This window comes from Haematobia irritans, chromosome 2 (genome assembly GCF_050003625.1).
Source record: "Haematobia irritans isolate KBUSLIRL chromosome 2, ASM5000362v1, whole genome shotgun sequence".
Classification (NCBI taxonomy): domain Eukaryota; kingdom Metazoa; phylum Arthropoda; class Insecta; order Diptera; family Muscidae; genus Haematobia; species Haematobia irritans.
In genome coordinates this window covers 149,205,868-149,225,546 of record NC_134398.1, presented here as the reverse complement: position 1 = coordinate 149,225,546, position 19,679 = coordinate 149,205,868, and the positions used below count along the sequence as shown (strand labels likewise).

Sequence of the window (19,679 nt, the reverse complement as noted above, 5' to 3'; positions counted from 1 at the left end):
TTATTAGTGCATTAAGACACAATTGTTTGAGAACTCTTTGATTTCCAGCCGTCATAATCAACAATTCTTTGTAATTTGATAATTTTTGATAATTATCACAAATTTTTACTAGAAGTCGTTCGTTTACACAATCGGCCTGCAAAAGAGAGCCGGAGAGAGAGTACATTTGACAGTTATAGATAGAGAAATTGAATGTTTTTGCCAGAGATTTTTCCCGAATTAAATCTTGCTAACTATAGCATACTGTTACGAATTTGATAATTATAGATATAAGTTTATTTAAATTAGTTTCCGTTAATTTAAAATTTCAAATTGTAACGATAAAATTTCGCTATCACTTGTTGGAATCATCTATTCATTTTCTAGTATTTTCCTGAATTTCTTTTATGTTCTTTTGTTTGCTTACCGAAATGTTAGTTTTTACTCTCTCATAGAATAACAACCCCTTTGCTTTGTTATTTTGCTTTCTCATTTCATCTCATTGTCTATTGTCATTGTTGTTGTAGTAATGCGAGCATATATCTATGTGAGTGTGTATGTGTTTGGCAGCCACCAGACGAATTACTTAATGGTCGTAGATCCTTCTAGCATTGTCTAAGAATGTTCTGGCGTTGCCAGAATATTGTAGTGCTACCAGAATGTTCTCGTATTGCCACACCGTCATATATAAAAGCGCTCGCATGCTGCTAACGGGTCAGTCTTAATTAAAGCGTCAAACGAATAACTTCAGTGTGAACGAATTGTAAAGTGTGAAGTCATAGTAAATAAATTGTAGATTGTCGTTATTTAAAAGAACTGTGTTTTAATTGTCGGGTAATTAAAAACGCCTAAATATAAAAACGTAACAATTGGTGTCGGAAGTGAAATAACGAAAAAAAATCTACAATGAAGTTTAATGAGCTTCGAGTGGAAGACCTAAAAAAGGAGTTGAGCAAACTGGAGCTGCCGACAACAGGCAATAAGGCCCAGCTTCAAAAGCGTCTACTGGAAGAGTTTGAACGGCGTAATATTGACATTGCGACGCATGAGTTTGATTATAAGGAAGACATTGATGAATCAATACTCGTCAATACCAGCAGTATAGAAACTCCGTCTGTGGCTCCGAGTGTTGTGGACTACACATCAATGCTCAGTGTTTTGAGCAAAATGATGGAGGAAAACTCTAGAAAAATCATGGATGAGAATTCTAGAAAAATGGAAGAAAATTCTAGAAAAATGGAAGAAAATTCTAGAAAAATGGAAGAAACTTCTAGAAAATTGCTGAAAGAAAATGCCCTACAAATGGAAGCAAGTTCAAGAAAATTGGAAGAAAAATTCGACGAAAATTCTAGAATTCTCAATGAAAAACTACAACAAATTTCTGAAGGCATGGAAAAACGTGTGGACCATATAGAAAATCAAATTGTGGAATTGGATAAGAAAGTTCTTTCTGTGGATGAGAAAATTATGGTTCATGATGAGAAGTTTCTGCACATCGAGAAAAAAATGTCAGAGCTGGAAATTAAAGGTGGTCCAGTGCGCGTCATCGAGGGCTCAAAAATCAAAACTCCTGTTTTCGATGGCTCAACGTCATTTGATGTCTTCAAATTCCAATTCGAAATGGTTGCTTGTAGAAATTTGTGGAATGACGATGATAAAGCAATTGAACTTCTATTGGCATTAAAGGGCAATGCTGCTGATGTGATACAAAGCATTCCCGCTGCTTCTAGAAATAACTATAATGAAGTAATAGCGGCACTTCAACGCAAGTATGGTGGAGAGCACAAGCAAGACATCTTTAGAATGGAATTAAGAGGTAGAGTCCAGAAATCAAACGAGACTCTACAAGACTTTGCAACAGAAGTTGAGCGGTTGGTGCTACTGACATACCCAGGAGAGAGTCACCCACTTGTGGACCGCATCAAAATTGAGACCTTTGTGAATGGCATTCGAGACCCAGACATAAAATGTGCAACATATGCGTCACAAAAGGCTACATTCGCAGAAACAGTAACATTTGCACTTGCGCAAGAAACTGCGAGATTGCTGGCACGGCCTCAAATTCACAAAGTACGCAGAGTAGAGACCGAGTGTGAAGAATCGAAATCGGTCATTGAATTGGTAAAAGAGGCTCTAAAGCAGATAATGCAAGAAATGAAGCAGCAGGCAAATAAATCTAGAATAAAATGCTATAACTGTGATAAGGCTGGACATCTTTCCCGGGAATGTAAAGCGTGGCGTAAAACGTCGGGGTCAATCTCGCCATCTCCATTAAACAATAGTCAGAAGAAGGCGACCACAAAGCCAAGCGACTCAAATTCAAATTTTGCGGATAATAGAAAAGGTGGCAAACAAGTTATTCATCAAGCCTTGACACGACGGCATTGCAATGTAGAAAACAGACGCTATTCGAAGGCTGAACCAAAGGAGACAGTTGTAAATGTCAGGCAGTTACACATCGAATCTGGCACAGACTGGTCAACAGAGCAACGTAAAGATCCCATTCTGAGAAAAATTATTTCGGCAAAACAAGAAAATAAGAAACCCAGCAAGAAAGATATCGCAGCCGAAAGTCCACTTATGAAAGCATACTGGGCTCAATGGGATAGTTTAGTTCTAGTCAATGGATCCCTGCAACGTAAATGGGAAAGCGAAGATGGCAAGAGCAGCCGAAATTTGATCATCGTTCCAGATTCCAAAATAAGAGACGTTTTGGCGGAGTTCCATAATGGTCCCAGTGGAGGTCATCTGGGAATAACCAAAACCGCCGAGAAAGTGAAGCAACGATTCTACTGGGTTGGATGCCAGAAATCAATTGCTGAATGGGTAGCCAATTGCGAGAAGTGCATGAAGGCGAAAGGTCCAACAAGGAAAAGTCGAGGTCCTATGCAAGAATATAGACCAGGAGCCCCGTTTGAAAGAATAGCAATGGACGTGGCAGGCCCTTTCCCAGTAAGTGATTCTGGAAACCGTTATGTCCTTGTGGTCATGGATTACTTCAGCAAATGGCCGGAGGTGTATGCAATTCCAAACCAAGAGGCAAAAACGATTGTGGATGTGGTCAACAAAAACTGGATATGTCGCTACGGTGTGCCGTCCGAGATTCACTCAGACCAGGGAAGAAATTTTGAATCGGCCATATTCAAAGAGATGTGTGAATCCCTTGGTATCAAGAAAACGAGGACTACGCCATTACATCCACAATCCGATGGCATGGTAGAAAGGTTTAATCGCACCCTGGAGGAACATCTTCGAAAAGTGGTGGACAACGGCCAGAGGGACTGGGACGAGCATATACCAAAGTTTTTGCTGTCGTATAGATCTGCCATTCATGATTCCACCTCTCGAACACCGGCCAATGTTCTATTCGGAACTGAGTTGAAGTTGCCTGGAGATCTGATATTCGGCGCTAAACCTAATGAGCTCGCCATGGAAGAAAACAGAAACGACATCCCAAACACTTTCGGTGAAGTTCACGAATCAGTGCGCAACAAAATAAAAATGGTCAGCAACAGAATGAAGGCGAGATACGATCGTGCTGTAAATACTGAGGGCTTCCAAGAAGAAGAATTGGTTCTGCTATTTAACCCGCAACGAAAGAAAGGATTGTGTCCTAAACTGCAAACACAGTGGGAAGGCCCATACAAAGTCATCAAGAAGATTAATGATGTTGTATACCGGATTCAGAAAGACGACAGCCCTAGATCAAAGATGAAAGTTGTACATCTGGAACGATTGGCTCCTTACGGAACAGGTTCTGTGCCTGTTCGGGACGAACAGGCTTAAGCGGGAGGCAGTGTTACGAATTTGATAATTATAGATATAAGTTTATTTAAATTAGTTTCCGTTAATTTAAAATTTCAAATTGTAACGATAAAATTTCGCTATCACTTGTTGGAATCATCTATTCATTTTCTAGTATTTTCCTGAATTTCTTTTATGTTCTTTTGTTTGCTTACCGAAATGTTAGTTTTTACTCTCTCATAGAATAACAACCCCTTTGCTTTGTTATTTTGCTTTCTCATTTCATCTCATTGTCTATTGTCATTGTTGTTGTAGTAATGCGAGCATATATCTATGTGAGTGTGTATGTGTTTGGCAGCCACCAGACGAATTACTTAATGGTCGTAGATCCTTCTAGCATTGTCTAAGAATGTTCTGGCGTTGCCAGAATATTGTAGTGCTACCAGAATGTTCTCGTATTGCCACACCGTCATATATAAAAGCGCTCGCATGCTGCTAACGGGTCAGTCTTAATTAAAGCGTCAAACGAATAACTTCAGTGTGAACGAATTGTAAAGTGTGAAGTCATAGTAAATAAATTGTAGATTGTCGTTATTTAAAAGAACTGTGTTTTAATTGTCGGGTAATTAAAAACGCCTAAATATAAAAACGTAACAATACGTTGCTAGCTGGTTGTTGCACCACACATTAACTCCCATATTCATAAAAGTTAACGTATGTTTGCCTCCGGCGGCGGCTAAGCCGATATAAATATATTCGGCGGCGCACGATTATCAATTATAAAATCAATTTGAAGTTATCCGATTGGTGCAGCAATTAATTGTACAACCAATATACAATCAAATTAAATTTTTTTTCAGCAAATTTTTTGCAAAAATTATTATAGCAACTTAATACTGATTGTGGATGAAAGGTTCTAAATTCTGTCAAAAAATATAACAACTTTTAATACATTTTTCTGATTTACAGCCTGTTTCTGTATGTCGAATGAGCTCTGTCGATCGACTAAAATGGAAACAAACAGCTGAATTTATAACCAAAAAGCAGCTGTTTCTATGCATTTCAGTCGATCGATTGAACTCGTTCGACATACAGAAACAGGCTGTTAAATCAATATTTTTGATTAATTGGCGACTAACTTCGAGTCGAGAACAGTCGAAATTATCGGCGGCGGCGTCGACTGGCAAAAAATGGTCGCCTGCGGCTAAAATCGGCGGCGCGACTGGGTGGCTTCATTCTCTGAAACCGACCCCAGATTTGACCTCCGGAGCCTATTGGAGGAGAAAAATGCATCAGATTCGACTAGTATATGGCCGCTAACAATCATGCCAAACTTATTCCATATCGGTCTATAGTTATATATAGCCCCCAGATAAACCAACCCCAATCCCACAAACATTGGTCCATATCGATTCATAATTGTATATTGCCCCCATATAAAGCGACCCGCATATTTCAATTCCTCCTCTCTAATTACCGCAAAAAAGTTCATATAGGTTAATAATTATTTGTAGACCTATTAACTTACAATTTAGAAACAGCGTCTTCTAAAGTTTTAAGATACCTCGCCATCGGCAAGTATTACCACAACCCAAGTAATTCGATTGTGGATGACAGTCTTTAATAGATGTTTCTAAGCAATCCATGTTGGAGAGTACATACGATTCGGCCTGACCGAACTTACGGACCCATGTACTTGTTATTGGATAGTTTTTATACCCTGCTCCACACTGTGGAACAGGGTATTATAAGTTAGTGCATATGTTTGCAACACCCAGAAGGAGACGAGATAGACACATGGTGTCTTTGGCAAAAATGCTCATGGTGGGCTCCTGAGTCGATATAGCCATGTCCGTCTGTCCGTGAACACATTTTTGTAATCAAAGTCTAGGTCGCAGTTTTAGTCCAATCGACTTCAAATTTGGCACAAGTATGTGTTTTGGCTCAGAATAGATCCCTATTGATTTTGGAAGAAATCGGTTCAGATTTAGATATAGCTCCCATATATATATTTCGCCCGATATGGAATTATATGGCCCCAGAAGCCAGAGTTTTTCCCTAATTTGCTTAAAATTTTGCACAAGAAGAACAATTAGTACTATAGTCAAGTGTGCCAAATTTTATTGAAATCGGTTCAGATTTAGATATAGCTCCCATATATATCTTTCGCCCGATATTGACTAATACGGTCCCAGAAACCAGAGTTTTAGCCCAATTTGGTTGAAATTTTGCACAGGGAGTAGAATTAGCATTGTAGCTATGCGTGCCAAATTTGGTTGAAATCGGTTCAGATTTAGATATAGCTCCCATATATAGCTTTCGCCCGATTTACACTCATAGGACCACAGAGGCCAATTTTTTGCTCCGATTTAGTTGAAATTTTGCACAGGGAGTAGAATTAGCATTGTAGCTATGTGTGCCAAATTTGGTTGAAATTGGTTCAGATTTAGATATAGCTCCAATATATAGCTTTCGGCCGATTTACACTCATATGACCACAGAGGGCAATTTTTTGCTCCGATTTAGTTGAAATTTTGCACAGGGCGTAGAAGTAGCATTGTTGCTATGCGTGCCAAATTTGGTTGAAATCGGTTCAGATTTAGATATATCTCCCATATATAGCTTTCGCCCGATTTACACTCATATGACCACAGAGGCCAATTTTTAACTCCGATTTAGTTGAAATTTTGCACAGGGAGTAGAAGTAGCATTGTTGCTATGCGTGCCAAATTTGGTTGAAATCGGTTCAGATTTAGATATAGCTCCCATATATATGTTTTTCTGATTTCGACAAAAATGGTCAAAATACCAACATTTTCCTTGTAAAATCGCCACTGCTTAGTCGAAAAGTTGTAAAAATGACTGTAATTTTCCTAAACTTCTAATACATATATATCGAGCGATAAATCATAAATAAAATTTTTTGAAGTTTCCTTTAAATTGCTTCAGATTTAAACGTTTCCCATATTTTTTTTACTAACATTGTGTTCCACCCTAGTGCATTAGCCGACTTAAATTTTGAGTCTATAGATTTTGTAGAAGTCTATCAAATTCTGTCCAGATCGAGTGATATTTAAATGTATGTATTTGGGACAAATCTTTATATATAGCCCCCAACACATTTGACGGATGTGATATGGTATCGAAAATTTAGATTTACAAAGTGGTGCAGGGTATAATATACTCGGCCCCGCCCGACTTTAGACTTCCTTACTTGTTTTTACTTGAAAAGTACGCGAACAGACCTATTATTATGTAAACGATCTGTATCAAATTGGGATATTTTGGAAACATTTAGGTAGTACTTGGGGAAAGATAAGAATGCGATGCAAAAAACCTATGAGTCCTATGAATCTTCAAACGGTCTCACATACTTCATTACGGATTGCTACTGGAAGGCACCACTCCAAGGTACCAGAACAGCATTCTTAAGATACTCTTGGTGATACAATACAGTGAACTCCTCACATGATAAACTGTAGTGGTGTAAACCACCCAAACAAAGCCACATTCAGGAGAGCACCATCTGAACGAGCCAAGCCCATCCGATTGGCTTTCAGAAAATACCAACAATCAATTAATTAACTGATCGGAGATAACTGTGGTTTGGAAATAAGGGCGGCATTGGAGGCCTTGCGGTTCAGAAAGCAATATCTTCCTACCAGTACAGCATTGTGCTGCGGGGAAGACCACAACCTGTCAGCGAAGACGAGAGAGACCAGGTCGTTGGTATCTCAGCTAAAATGTGACATCCAAGCAGTAGCCTCTCCCTTCTGAGCCCGGATCTTGAAGACCTGGACATTCTCATTCATCACGAGACATATCTTTCCGTGTCCTGCGAAACCAACAGACCTTACAACGACTTCACTCTGGACTTATCCAATAGAGGCAGCTCACTTACTCGAACTGCATGTAGAAGCTTAAATGTCTAATCCATAATCATTCCACCCTCAAAAAAGTTTATTTTTTAGGGATTTATTAATACTTAAACATGTATACTTTATGCTCTTTATTACAAACAATCAAGAAATATATAAACTTTAAAATTCTATTGCGCCAAGGCAAAACCGACTCGTTTATTCTCAAAATCGAAGGTAGTATAGTATTTACCAATAAAAACATCACCCAAAATCCATAGATTTGTTCCAGCATCTTCAAAAGCTGAAGCACATTGATCATCAGAATTGATAACATAGTCGGAGCCAGTCAATGTGAAAGTACCATCACCCAACGAGAAGGTAACCTCGGGTAGACTATCAATAGATGAGCAATCTAACATATATTCATTGATATCCTCATTGAGTGTAGCACCAATAGCTTCTTGAATGGCTTCGTAAACATTCGATGGAATACCAATAAGAGAGGTACCAGTATCGGCAATAGCTTGGCAACTATCGCACAGATTATAACCACTAACATCGACCGATGCCATTTCGAATTGCCAATAACCCTTCACAGAAACAGGAACATAGGTGAAATCTCCAGTATAGTGAGAATCGTCATTACCGCCCAGGACCAGAGCACCACCATCATCTGAGGTACCGTCACGAGCCAAATAAAACGAGAACACTTTGGTGTCAACCAAACTCTGTTGTATCATATTGTACCATGGTGGTATAACATTATCGACAGCAATTGCCTTGAAGCCCATACCCATAATTCCATCAAAGGGCGAATTGACAAAGGTATCTCCAGGTTCACTGGTGGCAACGGCAAATACTTGATTTTCAATTTCCAAACCTTCAACGTTTACGGTATCTTGAACCAAATAACCACTCAAACTGCCAGAGCCATATTGAATGGAGAAGGCTTCTCCATTCTCCACATAGGTGGAAGACTCACTGGGATCATAGGTATTGTGATTTTCACAAGCGGCATTGTCGGAAGAGCACGGATAGCCGGGAACCCACAAATTCGAGGATCCAGTATCGAACAAAATTAAAAATTCTTGAGGTGGAGTACCAATGGTTATCTTGCCATAATATGCATCATCCACATAGTTATAGAGTTTTTCCTCTACCGATGCCCCGCACACAGTATTGAAGGTATCACTATATTTGGCTTTCAATTTCTTCGATTCGTTAGCTTTGGTTTTTTGTTCCTTCACTCTTTGCAAGGGAATTTTCACTAAAGTCGCCTCGACCAAGAGGAGCGCACTTAATAGAATAACCACCGATTTCAACATTTTCAAATTTGCAACTGAATTTCCATAGGTGTGTGGTGGTTATTATATATATTTCAACCATTTTGGAGGCCGGTAGACTCATTTGTTTATCCAAAAAGTGTTTTCAATATCTACAGCGATAACCAGAGTGGTGAATTTATGCAACTCACAACCAAACAGAATGAAATCACTAGTATCGGAAATGCGATATCTTAAGCCCTTAGACGTAGGATAACGAATGTTATTGATTGATGTTGAGTTTATGAGTAATGAGTGGGTCTCCTTAGTCACTGGAAATTGTTTTGTTTGTTCCTATTTATATCATTGTTTAGAGGAAATCAAACAATTATAGTTTAAAATGACCTACAAAAAATTTTATATAAATGAGTTTACCATAGACTTGGATATTTATCATCATAATGTTAGGTTAGGTTAGGTTTTCGTGCCGAAAACTAAAATAATTCTCGTCGAGTATACATTTTCCCATTTAAAATAGAGTTTTGGTGGACAAACCGAATATAGTTCGAATATAGTGTTGCAATCTGCCAATTAACAGCACAATCGTAAAGCTTGACATTTTTGAGGTTATACGTACACACAGCGTTTTAACTTAAAAGATTCATTTCGTCCAAAATATGGAATTAAATCATGGACATTTTCGTGCGATTATTTTCTACAATTTTCGAAGTGGATTAACTCAACACGAGTGCATCGATAAATTTAAGTTTTGGGGATGAGGCTCCGTCAAGGACCAGTGGTTATTGATGGCCTTAGTCCACTCCAAGACAAATTTCGGAAAGGTAGTCAAAAATCAGTTGTTCATTTTAATCTCCATCACTCCACCGCCAACTGTGATGGGAAATGTACAAGGGGCCACGCTAATCTTCTCTGAATCGTTCCATTTTAGTATATGTTCTGCCGAAGCAAGAATATCTGTAATCTGATCTGTAATTGTAGGTCCTTAGGGACTTGGTTATGGGCATTTGAGGGCATAATTTTAGTATAAAAAATTTCAAGTGAATTTGAAGGAACATACCCCTCTGTAAAGATAATCGTTTCAAATGGTACGATTTCAAAAGTTCAATTAGGAATGCGATTTTAGATTTGAAGGAAGTTTTTTTATACCCACCACCATAGAATGGTGACGGGGGTATAATAAGTTTGTCATTCCGTTTGTAACACATCGAAATATCGATTTCCGATTATATAAAGTATATATATTCTTGATCAGGGAGAAATTCTAAGACGATATAACGATGTCCGTCTGTCTTTCTATTGTAATCACGCTTTCTGTTGTAATCAATAATGAAGCAATCGTGCTGAAATTTTGCATAAACTCGTCTTTTGTCTGCAGGCAGGTAAGTTCGAAGATGGGCTATATCGGTCCAGGTTTTGATATAGTCCCCATATAAACCGACCTCCCGATTTGGTGTCTTGGGCTTATAGAAATCGTAGTTTTTATCCAATTTGCCTGAAATTTGAAATCTAGAGGTATTTTATGACCATAAAGAGGTGTGCCAAAAATGGTGAGTATCGGTCCATGTTTTGGTATAGCCCCCATATAGACCGATCTCCCGATTTTACTTCTTGGGCTTATAGAAACCGCAGTTTTTATTCAATTTACCTGAAATTGGAAATCTAGAGGTATTGTAGGACCACAAATACGTGTGCCAAAAATTGTGAGTATCGGTCCATGTTTTGATATGGTCCCCATATAAAACGACCTCCCGATTTGGGGTCTTGGGCTTATAGAAATCGTAGTTTTTATCCAATTTGTCTGAAATTGGAAATCTAGAGGTATTTTAGGACCATAAAGAGGTGTGCCGAAAATGGTGAGTATCGGTCCATATTTTAGTATAGCCCCCATATAGACCGATTTCCCGATTTTACTTCTTGGGCTTATAGAATCCGAAGTTTTTATCCTATTTGCCTGAAATTGGAAATCTAGAGGTATTTTCGGGTCATAAAGAGGTGTGCCGAAAACGGTGAGTATCGGTCCATATTTTAGTATAGCCCCCATAAGAACGATCTCCCGTTTTAACTCCTTGGGTTTCTAGAAACCGTAGTTTTTATCTGATTTGCCTGAAATTGTAAATATTCTGGTATTTTAGGCTCACAAAAACGTGTATCGGATTAAGTTTTTATCGATCCATTTGGTAATGCCTCCATATAGACCGACTTCACTTCTTGAGGGTGTAGAAGGCGCACTGATCATGAAAATTGCTTGAAACTCAATGTAAAATTTCCAGATTTTACTTCTACAGATTTAAGATTTCAAATCAAGACGTTATTTTATAATTTTCTTGCACACTTACAACAGATGTTAATGATTCCTCTAAAACTCAAACAAAAATGGTTCTTATAAATCCAGAATCTGATATAGTCCTCATAGGTGAAATCTTTAAATTTATCTTCGGGAAGTGTCCTCAAGTCCTCAAGCCCTCCTGAAATTTCAAAGGAAACCCTAATATTTGGTTCCTGGAGGTGGGTATTTAAGATTCGGCCCGGCCGAACTTAGTGCTGTATATACTTGTTTTAATTTCAAAAGGGAATCTTAGATTTCTATCTAAGCGTTCAAAAAATAGAATGAAAATAAGACCTTTCATACGATTTCAGATCTAAAATCTCTAGGTTTATAGAGTGAATGGTTATTGTCCGAAATGGATAATTTTAATGGAGGCTATATGAAAACGAGAATTAAAATATTAACGATACGTAGTATCATTTATATGCCGAAAATAAATTAGGTCATGTCAGGTACAAATTGCTGTTTCTATTGGTCCAAGAAGTCGAATCGGGAGATTGACCTATAAAAGAGTTATACCGAAATATTGCGCTGGGACATGTTTGGCATATCACCTTTTCGATCTAAAATACCTCCAGATTAAAAAAAATTGATGCTTTCATGTCCTCAAATTAGAATATTGCTCTATCTTGGAGATATATTATAACACAACCCAATATATACTAAATTTGGTATAGCACTTTACGAATTTAAAATTTCGGTGTATATGGAGACTCTTTACACTATGTAGCTGTGTAAAGAGTCTCTCCTAAAATACTTCAATATTTCAAACGAATCGGAAGAAAATGCGGCTTCCGTGTTCTTAAGAAGTCGAGACATCATTCTATATGGGGACTATATCAAAACATGAAGCGATCTATACGAAATTTAGCAAAGCTCCTGATCCTAAAACACCTAAAGATTTCCAATTTCATGAAAACCATATGAAAATTGCTCCCAAGAACTCAAATCAAACCATGGACGGATATATACCAAAATTAGCACAGCTCCATACGAGCCTAAAATACTTCTAGATTTCAAATTTCAAGCAAATCGGATGACAATTGAGGCTTCCATGCACTCAACAAGACAAATCGGGATATCGGTCTATATGAAGGCTCTATCAAAATTGAAATTGAGCACTGCTCTTTATGGATCTAAAATACCTATAGATTTACAATTTCAGGAAAATAAGATGCAAATTGCGGCTTCCATGCCCACAAGACTTCAAATCGGAAGATCGGTCTCTATGGGAGCTATATCAAAACATACATCGATATTTACCAAATATAGCACAACTCTTTATATACCTAAAATACATTTGGATTTTAAAATTCATGTAAATGGAATGAATACTTCGCCTTCCATGCCCTCAAGAAGTCAACTCGGGATATCGGTTTATACGGGAGCTGTATCAACACATGGACAAATATATACCAAATTTAGCTTTTTTTATGGACCTAAAATACCTTTGGATTGTACATTTCAAGTACACCGGATGAAAATTGCGACTTCCATGCCCACAAAAAGTTAAATCGGCAGATCGGTCTTTATGGTAGTTATATCAAATATTTATTTACCGATATTTACCAAATTTAGTATAGATAATTATGGACTCTGGATCTCAAGCAAATGGAATGAAAACTTCGTCTTCCATGCCCTCAAGAATTCAAATCGGGAGATGGTCTGTATCGAAACAGGGTCCCATATAGCCCATCTGTATAGCCCATCTGTGCTCTTAGCATGCCTGCAGACAGACGAAAAAAGAGCTTGAGGAAAATTTAGGCACGATAGCTTCACTATTGAAGGCTGTAGTGTGATTTCAACAGACATCCAGCCAGAAAGACAGACGGACATCATTAGATCATCTTAGTATATATCCCTGATTAAGAATATATACTTTATGTAGTCGGAAATCGATATTTCGATGTGTTACAAATGATGACCATCCTATGGTGGTATGCTTAATTTTTTGTCGGAATAGACGCAACAATCCTTTAATTTTGTAACAATCCTTTAATTTTGTAACTTGGAATGGCATAACTTCTCAATAGGGACGGGGCTTTTCCGATGAGATCTAGACATCTTATACCCTTTTTTTCGGGGATTCAAATTCCAAAAATTTTGGCTGGTTCCGAAGAATCTAAAATTTGTGGTAAAGCGGATGAAATTTCCATTTCTATATTGTCAAGTAATGAAGACGGGTGAACAGTCTATCGAGAAGCAAGGTTCTCAAGCAGAGAAATCATGAGATTGATTTATCTAGTAGCTAATTTGTCTCTACCTGAGTCCAAAATAGCAAATTACTTCTTGAGCGACCTCCAGGTGCCGCTCCCTCAAATAGAATAATGCTTTCTTTTTATAAATTTAAAACTTTAAGAGTACTTTATTCATAATTCTTGCTAAATAACATCTTAAGCAATTGGAGCAAAACCAACACGGTTATTACCCAAATCGAAGACAGTATAGTAGGGACCAATGAATACATCACCCAAGATCCAGAAATCGGTACCCATATAGGTGAAGGCAGACATACAGTAGGTGGTATCATCATCGGTAACATCAACGATATACATATCAGGTGTCAAGGTGAACACAGTACCACCAATGGTAAGTTCAACATCGGGCAAGCTGGAGATAGTCGAGCAGTCGACAAAGAATTGACCATCATCGTTTTCACTTCCTCCAATAAGTTCATTAAGGGTAACATAGGCATCTTCAGGGGCAACGATCAAAGAGGTACCAGTATCGGCAATAGCTTGGCAGCTAGAACAGACAGAGTTGCCAGAGATGGAGGCGCTATCCATAACGAATTGCCAATAGCCTTGGTCGGAAACATCGACATAGGTAAGATCACCACTGTACAAAGAGGAATCAACACCGCCCAAAATCAATTCACCACCTTGGGTAGCAGTACCAGCACGGGTCAAGTAGAAAGAGAAGACATCGGAATCAACCAAACTTTGGCTGAACATATTGTAGAAAGGAGGAACAACATCATCGACAGCAATGGATTGGTAAGCCATACCCAAAATGCCATCAAAGCTGGAATCAACGAAACTGGTACCGGGTTCGGCCATGGCTTCAGCAAAAGTTTGAGATGTGATAGCCAAACCGTTAACGGTTACGGTATCGGTGGACAAGAAACCAGTCAAGCTACCGGATCCATATTCAATGGAGAAAGATTCACCATTGGCAACATAGGTGGAAGAAGCAGATGAGTTATATTGGTTGTGGTTTTGGCAAGCGGTGTTGTTGGCATAGCAGCTGACTGATGGTACCCACAAGTTGGAGGAACCAGAATCGAACAAAACCTGGAAATCTTGGGGTGGAGTACCAATGGAGATGGTGCCATAGTATTCCATGTTGACAGAGTTGGACAATTGTTCTTCGACAACATCGCGGGGAGTTGGCAACTTGTATTTGCCACGCAATAGCGATAATTCAGCCTTGATGTTGGCATAGGATTTCTTGAAGTTTTCTTGGCGGCTAATTGGTACACGGACCAAATCGGCGCTAGCCAAGGCAACCAAGGTTAAAAATAAAAAGAATTTCATGATGAAGGCTATGAAAAAAGGAAGAACAAAAAGAATCACATTTTAGATTATCCAAAAAGTTAGCTTAAAAATTAGTTTCACTTACCAAGTGTAGATGTGTCTAATATTAGAATATTGGACACAATAACTTTCGTCATCAATTCAACATCTATTTATACTCATGAAAATGAAATGTTTGCTATAATTTTGAAAAGAGCTTTCATTCTTTAGATTTGTTTCAATTTTGTTATCACTGGAGTGGAATAAAGAGATTGTTTTTTGGAATACGATATCATCGAGGTTTGCGATTATATTGTAAGGTATATCAGTTTCAGATTAGAAAGTCATTGTTTTGCCTCAAACACTTGGATGTGTCAAAAACAGTGAAGTGGCGTCAAACCTATTTTATTTTAGGCCCGAACTGTCCGCAATATTTTGTTGTCGATATATTGCTAAATCTTTGCGTAAAAGTTACCCACCACACCAAACGAATATTCTATACGACACCAAAAATGCTCTTGATGTAATGCTATATCTATTGTCCTCACACGAAATGACTATTTTGAATAATACACCAATAGATGTTCTTGATGTAATTTTGTATCTATCGCCTTTATTTTGACTAAAAAATCAAAGTCATCCCTTTAATTGTGCGAATTTTTGGAGAAATGCTCTTTTTTTATAAATATCGGTGCGTAGAACCTACTCAGAGAGAGTCGGAGAATTTTTTTGGTATTCCATGGAATCTGATAGAATCCATGTCACACAAGACAAACATGCTAATTACTTCACAAGAGAAATAAAATATACACAATAAAGCAACTTTCTTTGTAATCTCCGTAAATGGGAACCAGTTAAGGACTGTAATGGCATTTTAAAGGGTTGACCAGGAAGAGAACTTCATGCACAACAATGATATTTCAATTGTTTGGATGTCAGAGAAAAACACCTGCACCAAAAATAATTTTACGAGATCCTCGTAATGCTCTGTACTGTACACACCCAGAGAACGAATATTTCACAGGAAACATTTAACATTTCTGTCACAAAAATATTTTTTGTCGTTAAACATAACATGTTACATCTTCCCCTTGATGGGGAAATGCCACCATGTGCCGTTAATGCCGTGGTTGAGGGGACATTGAAAATGAAAACTCATTATGGGATGCGATGCAAAGGCACCGTGGTGCAATGGTAAGCATGCCCGCCTTGCATACACAAGGTCGTGGGTTCGATTCATGCTTCGACCGAACATCACAAAGTTTTTCAGCGGTGGATTATCCCACCTCAGTAATGCTGGTGACATTTCTGAGGGTTTCAAAGCTTCTCTAGGTGGTTTCACTGCAATGTGGAACACCGTTCGGACTCGGCTATAAAAAGGAGGTCCTTGTCATTGAGCTAACCGTGGAATCGGGCAGCACTCAGTGATAAGAGAGTAGTTCACCAATGTGGTATCACAATGGACAGTATAGTCTAAGTGAGCCTGATACATAGGGCTGCCACCTAACCTAACCAAGTGACATCATAATATATGGGGAAGTAGCGACATTAATACAAGAGGAGAGTCACTCATTTTATATACTAACTTTGTAGTTGGCAATAAGGCACTAAAACCATGCACGAGCTTTTGGACGTCACCTTTGCCTCGCAACACAGAAAAAAATATCACCAAAATATTTCCAATTAAAAAGTTAATTGAAGTTGAAAATGTTTCCAATTAATAAATTAATTGATACAATTAACTTTTTAATCATGATAGAAACATTAAGTTAATTAAGCCAGTGATTGAAAATTTTACAATTTTTAATTAAAAAATTAATTGATACAATTAACTTTTTAATCAAATTCGGAAGACTTATTCAGTTAAAAAAAGTGCTGATTTTTTTTAATTTTTAATTAAAAATGTATTTCAAACAATGATTTGTTAATCCAAATAAAAACTCTAAGTCAATTCAGAAAGTAATTAAAAATAGTTACCTTTTTTAATTAATAAATTAATTGAGTTTTGCAATCAACATCAATTAATTTTTTAATTGAATCAATTAAAAAATTAATTGAAATTTGCTGAAAAAATCAATTAATTCTTTAATCAAGAATTTTTTCTATGCCCAATTAATACTGTGATTGATACTATCATTTTCGTGATTGAAGACATTTCAATTAAAAAATTAATTGGATCAATTAATTTGGTGATTGAATCAGAAAATTTTTTTTTGTGTGAAGATCTGAATAAAAAGATATCATTTTAATTTTTTGTCTTATGATTATATTTGTTAGGGAGCCCACGGGGGCCATCACTCCCCTTATTGATCCTCTCCTACTTGAGCCTCCCCCTTTTCGCCGTTTTTGGTAGGCGGTTTTAGCGACTTATCTGGCCCTAAATCTGGGATCAATAAAATTAAAATTACGATACAGATCTCATTTATCGAATTTCCATTCTCTTTTCGCGGTATATTAATAAGGCTATTTATGTACAAACAAATGACAGTTTAAAAATCCAAATTATGACGGATACTTTTAAAATGTTTTCTTAATTCCAATAAAACTTTAAACCAAAGATGCTAAATCTTCAAAGTAAGTCTCAGCCTATGTTTGAATCCCTTTTATCTTAAATGTAAAGATTCAATATTTCAGCTAATTTCAGGACGATTTTTATACCCTTCACCACTACTGTGGTACAGGGTATAATAAGTTAGTGCATTTGTATGTAACGCCAAGAAATAGTGGTCATAGACCCATTTTTTAGTATACCGATCGGCTTAGAATTAAATTCTGAGTCGATTTAGCGATGTCCGTCTGTCTGTCTGTTGATGTATTTTTGTGTGCAAAGTACAGCTCGCAGTTTTAGTCCGATTGTCCTAAAATTTGGTATAGGGTCCTGTTTCGGCTCAAAGACGATCCCTATTGATTTTGGAAGAAATCGATTCAGATTTAGATATAGCTACCATATATATTTTCCACCGATCTGGTCATAATTGGCGTGTATATCAACCGATCTTCCTCAAATTCCGTACATCCAAATATTTTATGAGTCTCGAAAAACTTGCAAAATATCTGCCAAATCGGTTCAGATTTAGATATAGCTCCCATATATAGCATTCGCCCGATTTACACTCATTTGCCCACAGAGGCCAATTTTTTGCTCCGATTTAGTTGAAATTTTGCATAGGGAGTAGAATTAGCATTGTAGTTATGCGTGCCAAATTTGGTTGAAATCGGTTCAGATTTAGATATGGCTCCCACATATATCTTCCGTCCGATTTGCACTCATATGACCAGGGGGGCAAAGTTATACTCCCATTTACGTGGCTGTCAAGATTTTTACGTGGCTGGGAGTTATACTCCCATTTACAATTTTACTGAAGACCGTAAAAAAAATTCACGGCATTTTTCGAAGTATGGCCATGCGAAGAAGAAGAAGAACATTGCAAAAAGTGCTCAAAATCGAATTTGGCTAAAGAACTATAAAGGCTCGTAAAAAACGAAGGGCAACCAATCTAACAAAATTCAGGAGTAAGTTTTCTCCTCTCCTTCGTCTGGTATAAGTGAGTTTTTGTTTGGAATTTTTGTGTTGAGTAATCAATTGTATGATAAAGATGTACAAGAGTACATGATACATTTAATTATAAATGCATATTTATATCTATTCTCTATTTTAAACTTGAATTAATTTAGTAATTAACTTTAAACATTCTTATCTATTTAGTTGTTCACAGTTGTAAACATAATACGATCCCTTGCTACTGCTATCGGTCACAATAATATGAAATCAAAGGCAATATCAATAATAATTTTTTATTGCTATTTTATTTCACACTTGAATTTTTGGTGATACATTTCAGACAGCACTCGAGATAAGGGACAAACAGAAGTTATTTATGATACGAAAATTAAAAGTAACACACCATTAAGATTTAAGCATAAACAGTAATGTGCTTGTTTGTCTGAAACTATTTATTGAAGTCAAATTAAAAAGCACACAAGACAATAATTATAAAAATTAGTTATTATTATTATTTATTTTTAATTTATTATGATTATATTTAAAAGTGATTCAAATTCAGTGCAATGGCCGTTGAAATGGTGGACATCCGTCCTATGATAAGCCCATTTTTAAATCCATTGCTTCTGCGCCACTTTTGCACCGGATTCAAAAAGGACATTTTCACTACTTTTTTGGCGACGCTTTTTTCCTGGGTAATTAGTACTACAGAGGATTAGAGTAAGCCAAGTTTGATAAATAAGGGTTTTATCGCCAAATTTCCGAAAATCTGGCGATACACATATATGAGAGCTATATCTAAATCTGAACCGATTTCAATTCAATTCAGCGTCTTTCCTTGTGCTTTCTACTTTCTACTCACTTGTGTTGTATCCAGTTTGCTTGCAATTGGAATCCTAAAGGTAGGACCACCGTAGTGCAATGGTTAGCATTCCCTACTTGCCTACAAAAGGTAGTGTGGGTCCACTCCCAGTTTCGAACGAACATCAAAAAGTTTTTCTGCGTTGGTTTATCCACTTCAGTCCACTTCTCTGAAATCGTTGTCATGTTTCTCGCTTATGTGCCAAGAGACATTTGCCTATGCTAGCATCCATATATTGCTGGAGTGCATAAAGAAATATTTATTATTTTGAAATTATTTAATACAAAATTCCTTTCGATTTGAGGTCTATGTGGAATCTAATCAGCTATATATGCACAAGTGCATAGTTCCTATTTTCGAAAATTGATTGGCAAGATTTTTATAAATGCGCTTATCATCGAATGTATGTCAATTAGGTATCAGATTAGTAGATTGATATGATACGTCAAGATAATCCTGGGGTATAAATATGCCTAAACTTTCCGCTTGGAGAATAGTAATTGTGTCGTTTCTCTAAGGAAAACCACAATTAGTTGAAAGGTAATTAAAATTATATCAATAACTCCCTCCCAAGATAAACAAATTAAATAGTGCATTTTTCCAGTTTC

General features: G+C 37.2%; 2 protein-coding genes across 2 annotated transcripts; both read right to left on the bottom strand.

Annotated features, from left to right (window-relative positions):
* Positions 1–7,717: 7,717 nt before the first annotated feature.
* Positions 7,718–8,910, bottom strand: LOC142226532 (lysosomal aspartic protease-like). The gene has a single exon (XM_075296591.1). It carries the CDS (start codon positions 8,906–8,908, stop codon positions 7,772–7,774), a length of 1,137 nt encoding a protein of 378 aa, XP_075152706.1. The 5' UTR covers positions 8,909–8,910; the 3' UTR covers positions 7,718–7,771.
* A 4,613-nt stretch (positions 8,911–13,523) lies between these two features.
* On the bottom strand, positions 13,524–14,854 carry LOC142226530 (lysosomal aspartic protease-like). The gene is made up of 2 exons (XM_075296588.1): positions 14,814–14,854; positions 13,524–14,736 (listed from the first exon to the last, which is right to left on the bottom strand). Exon 2 carries the CDS (start codon positions 14,726–14,728, stop codon positions 13,586–13,588), a length of 1,143 nt encoding a protein of 380 aa, XP_075152703.1. The 5' UTR covers positions 14,729–14,736; positions 14,814–14,854; the 3' UTR covers positions 13,524–13,585.
* Positions 14,855–19,679: the final 4,825 nt, after the last annotated feature.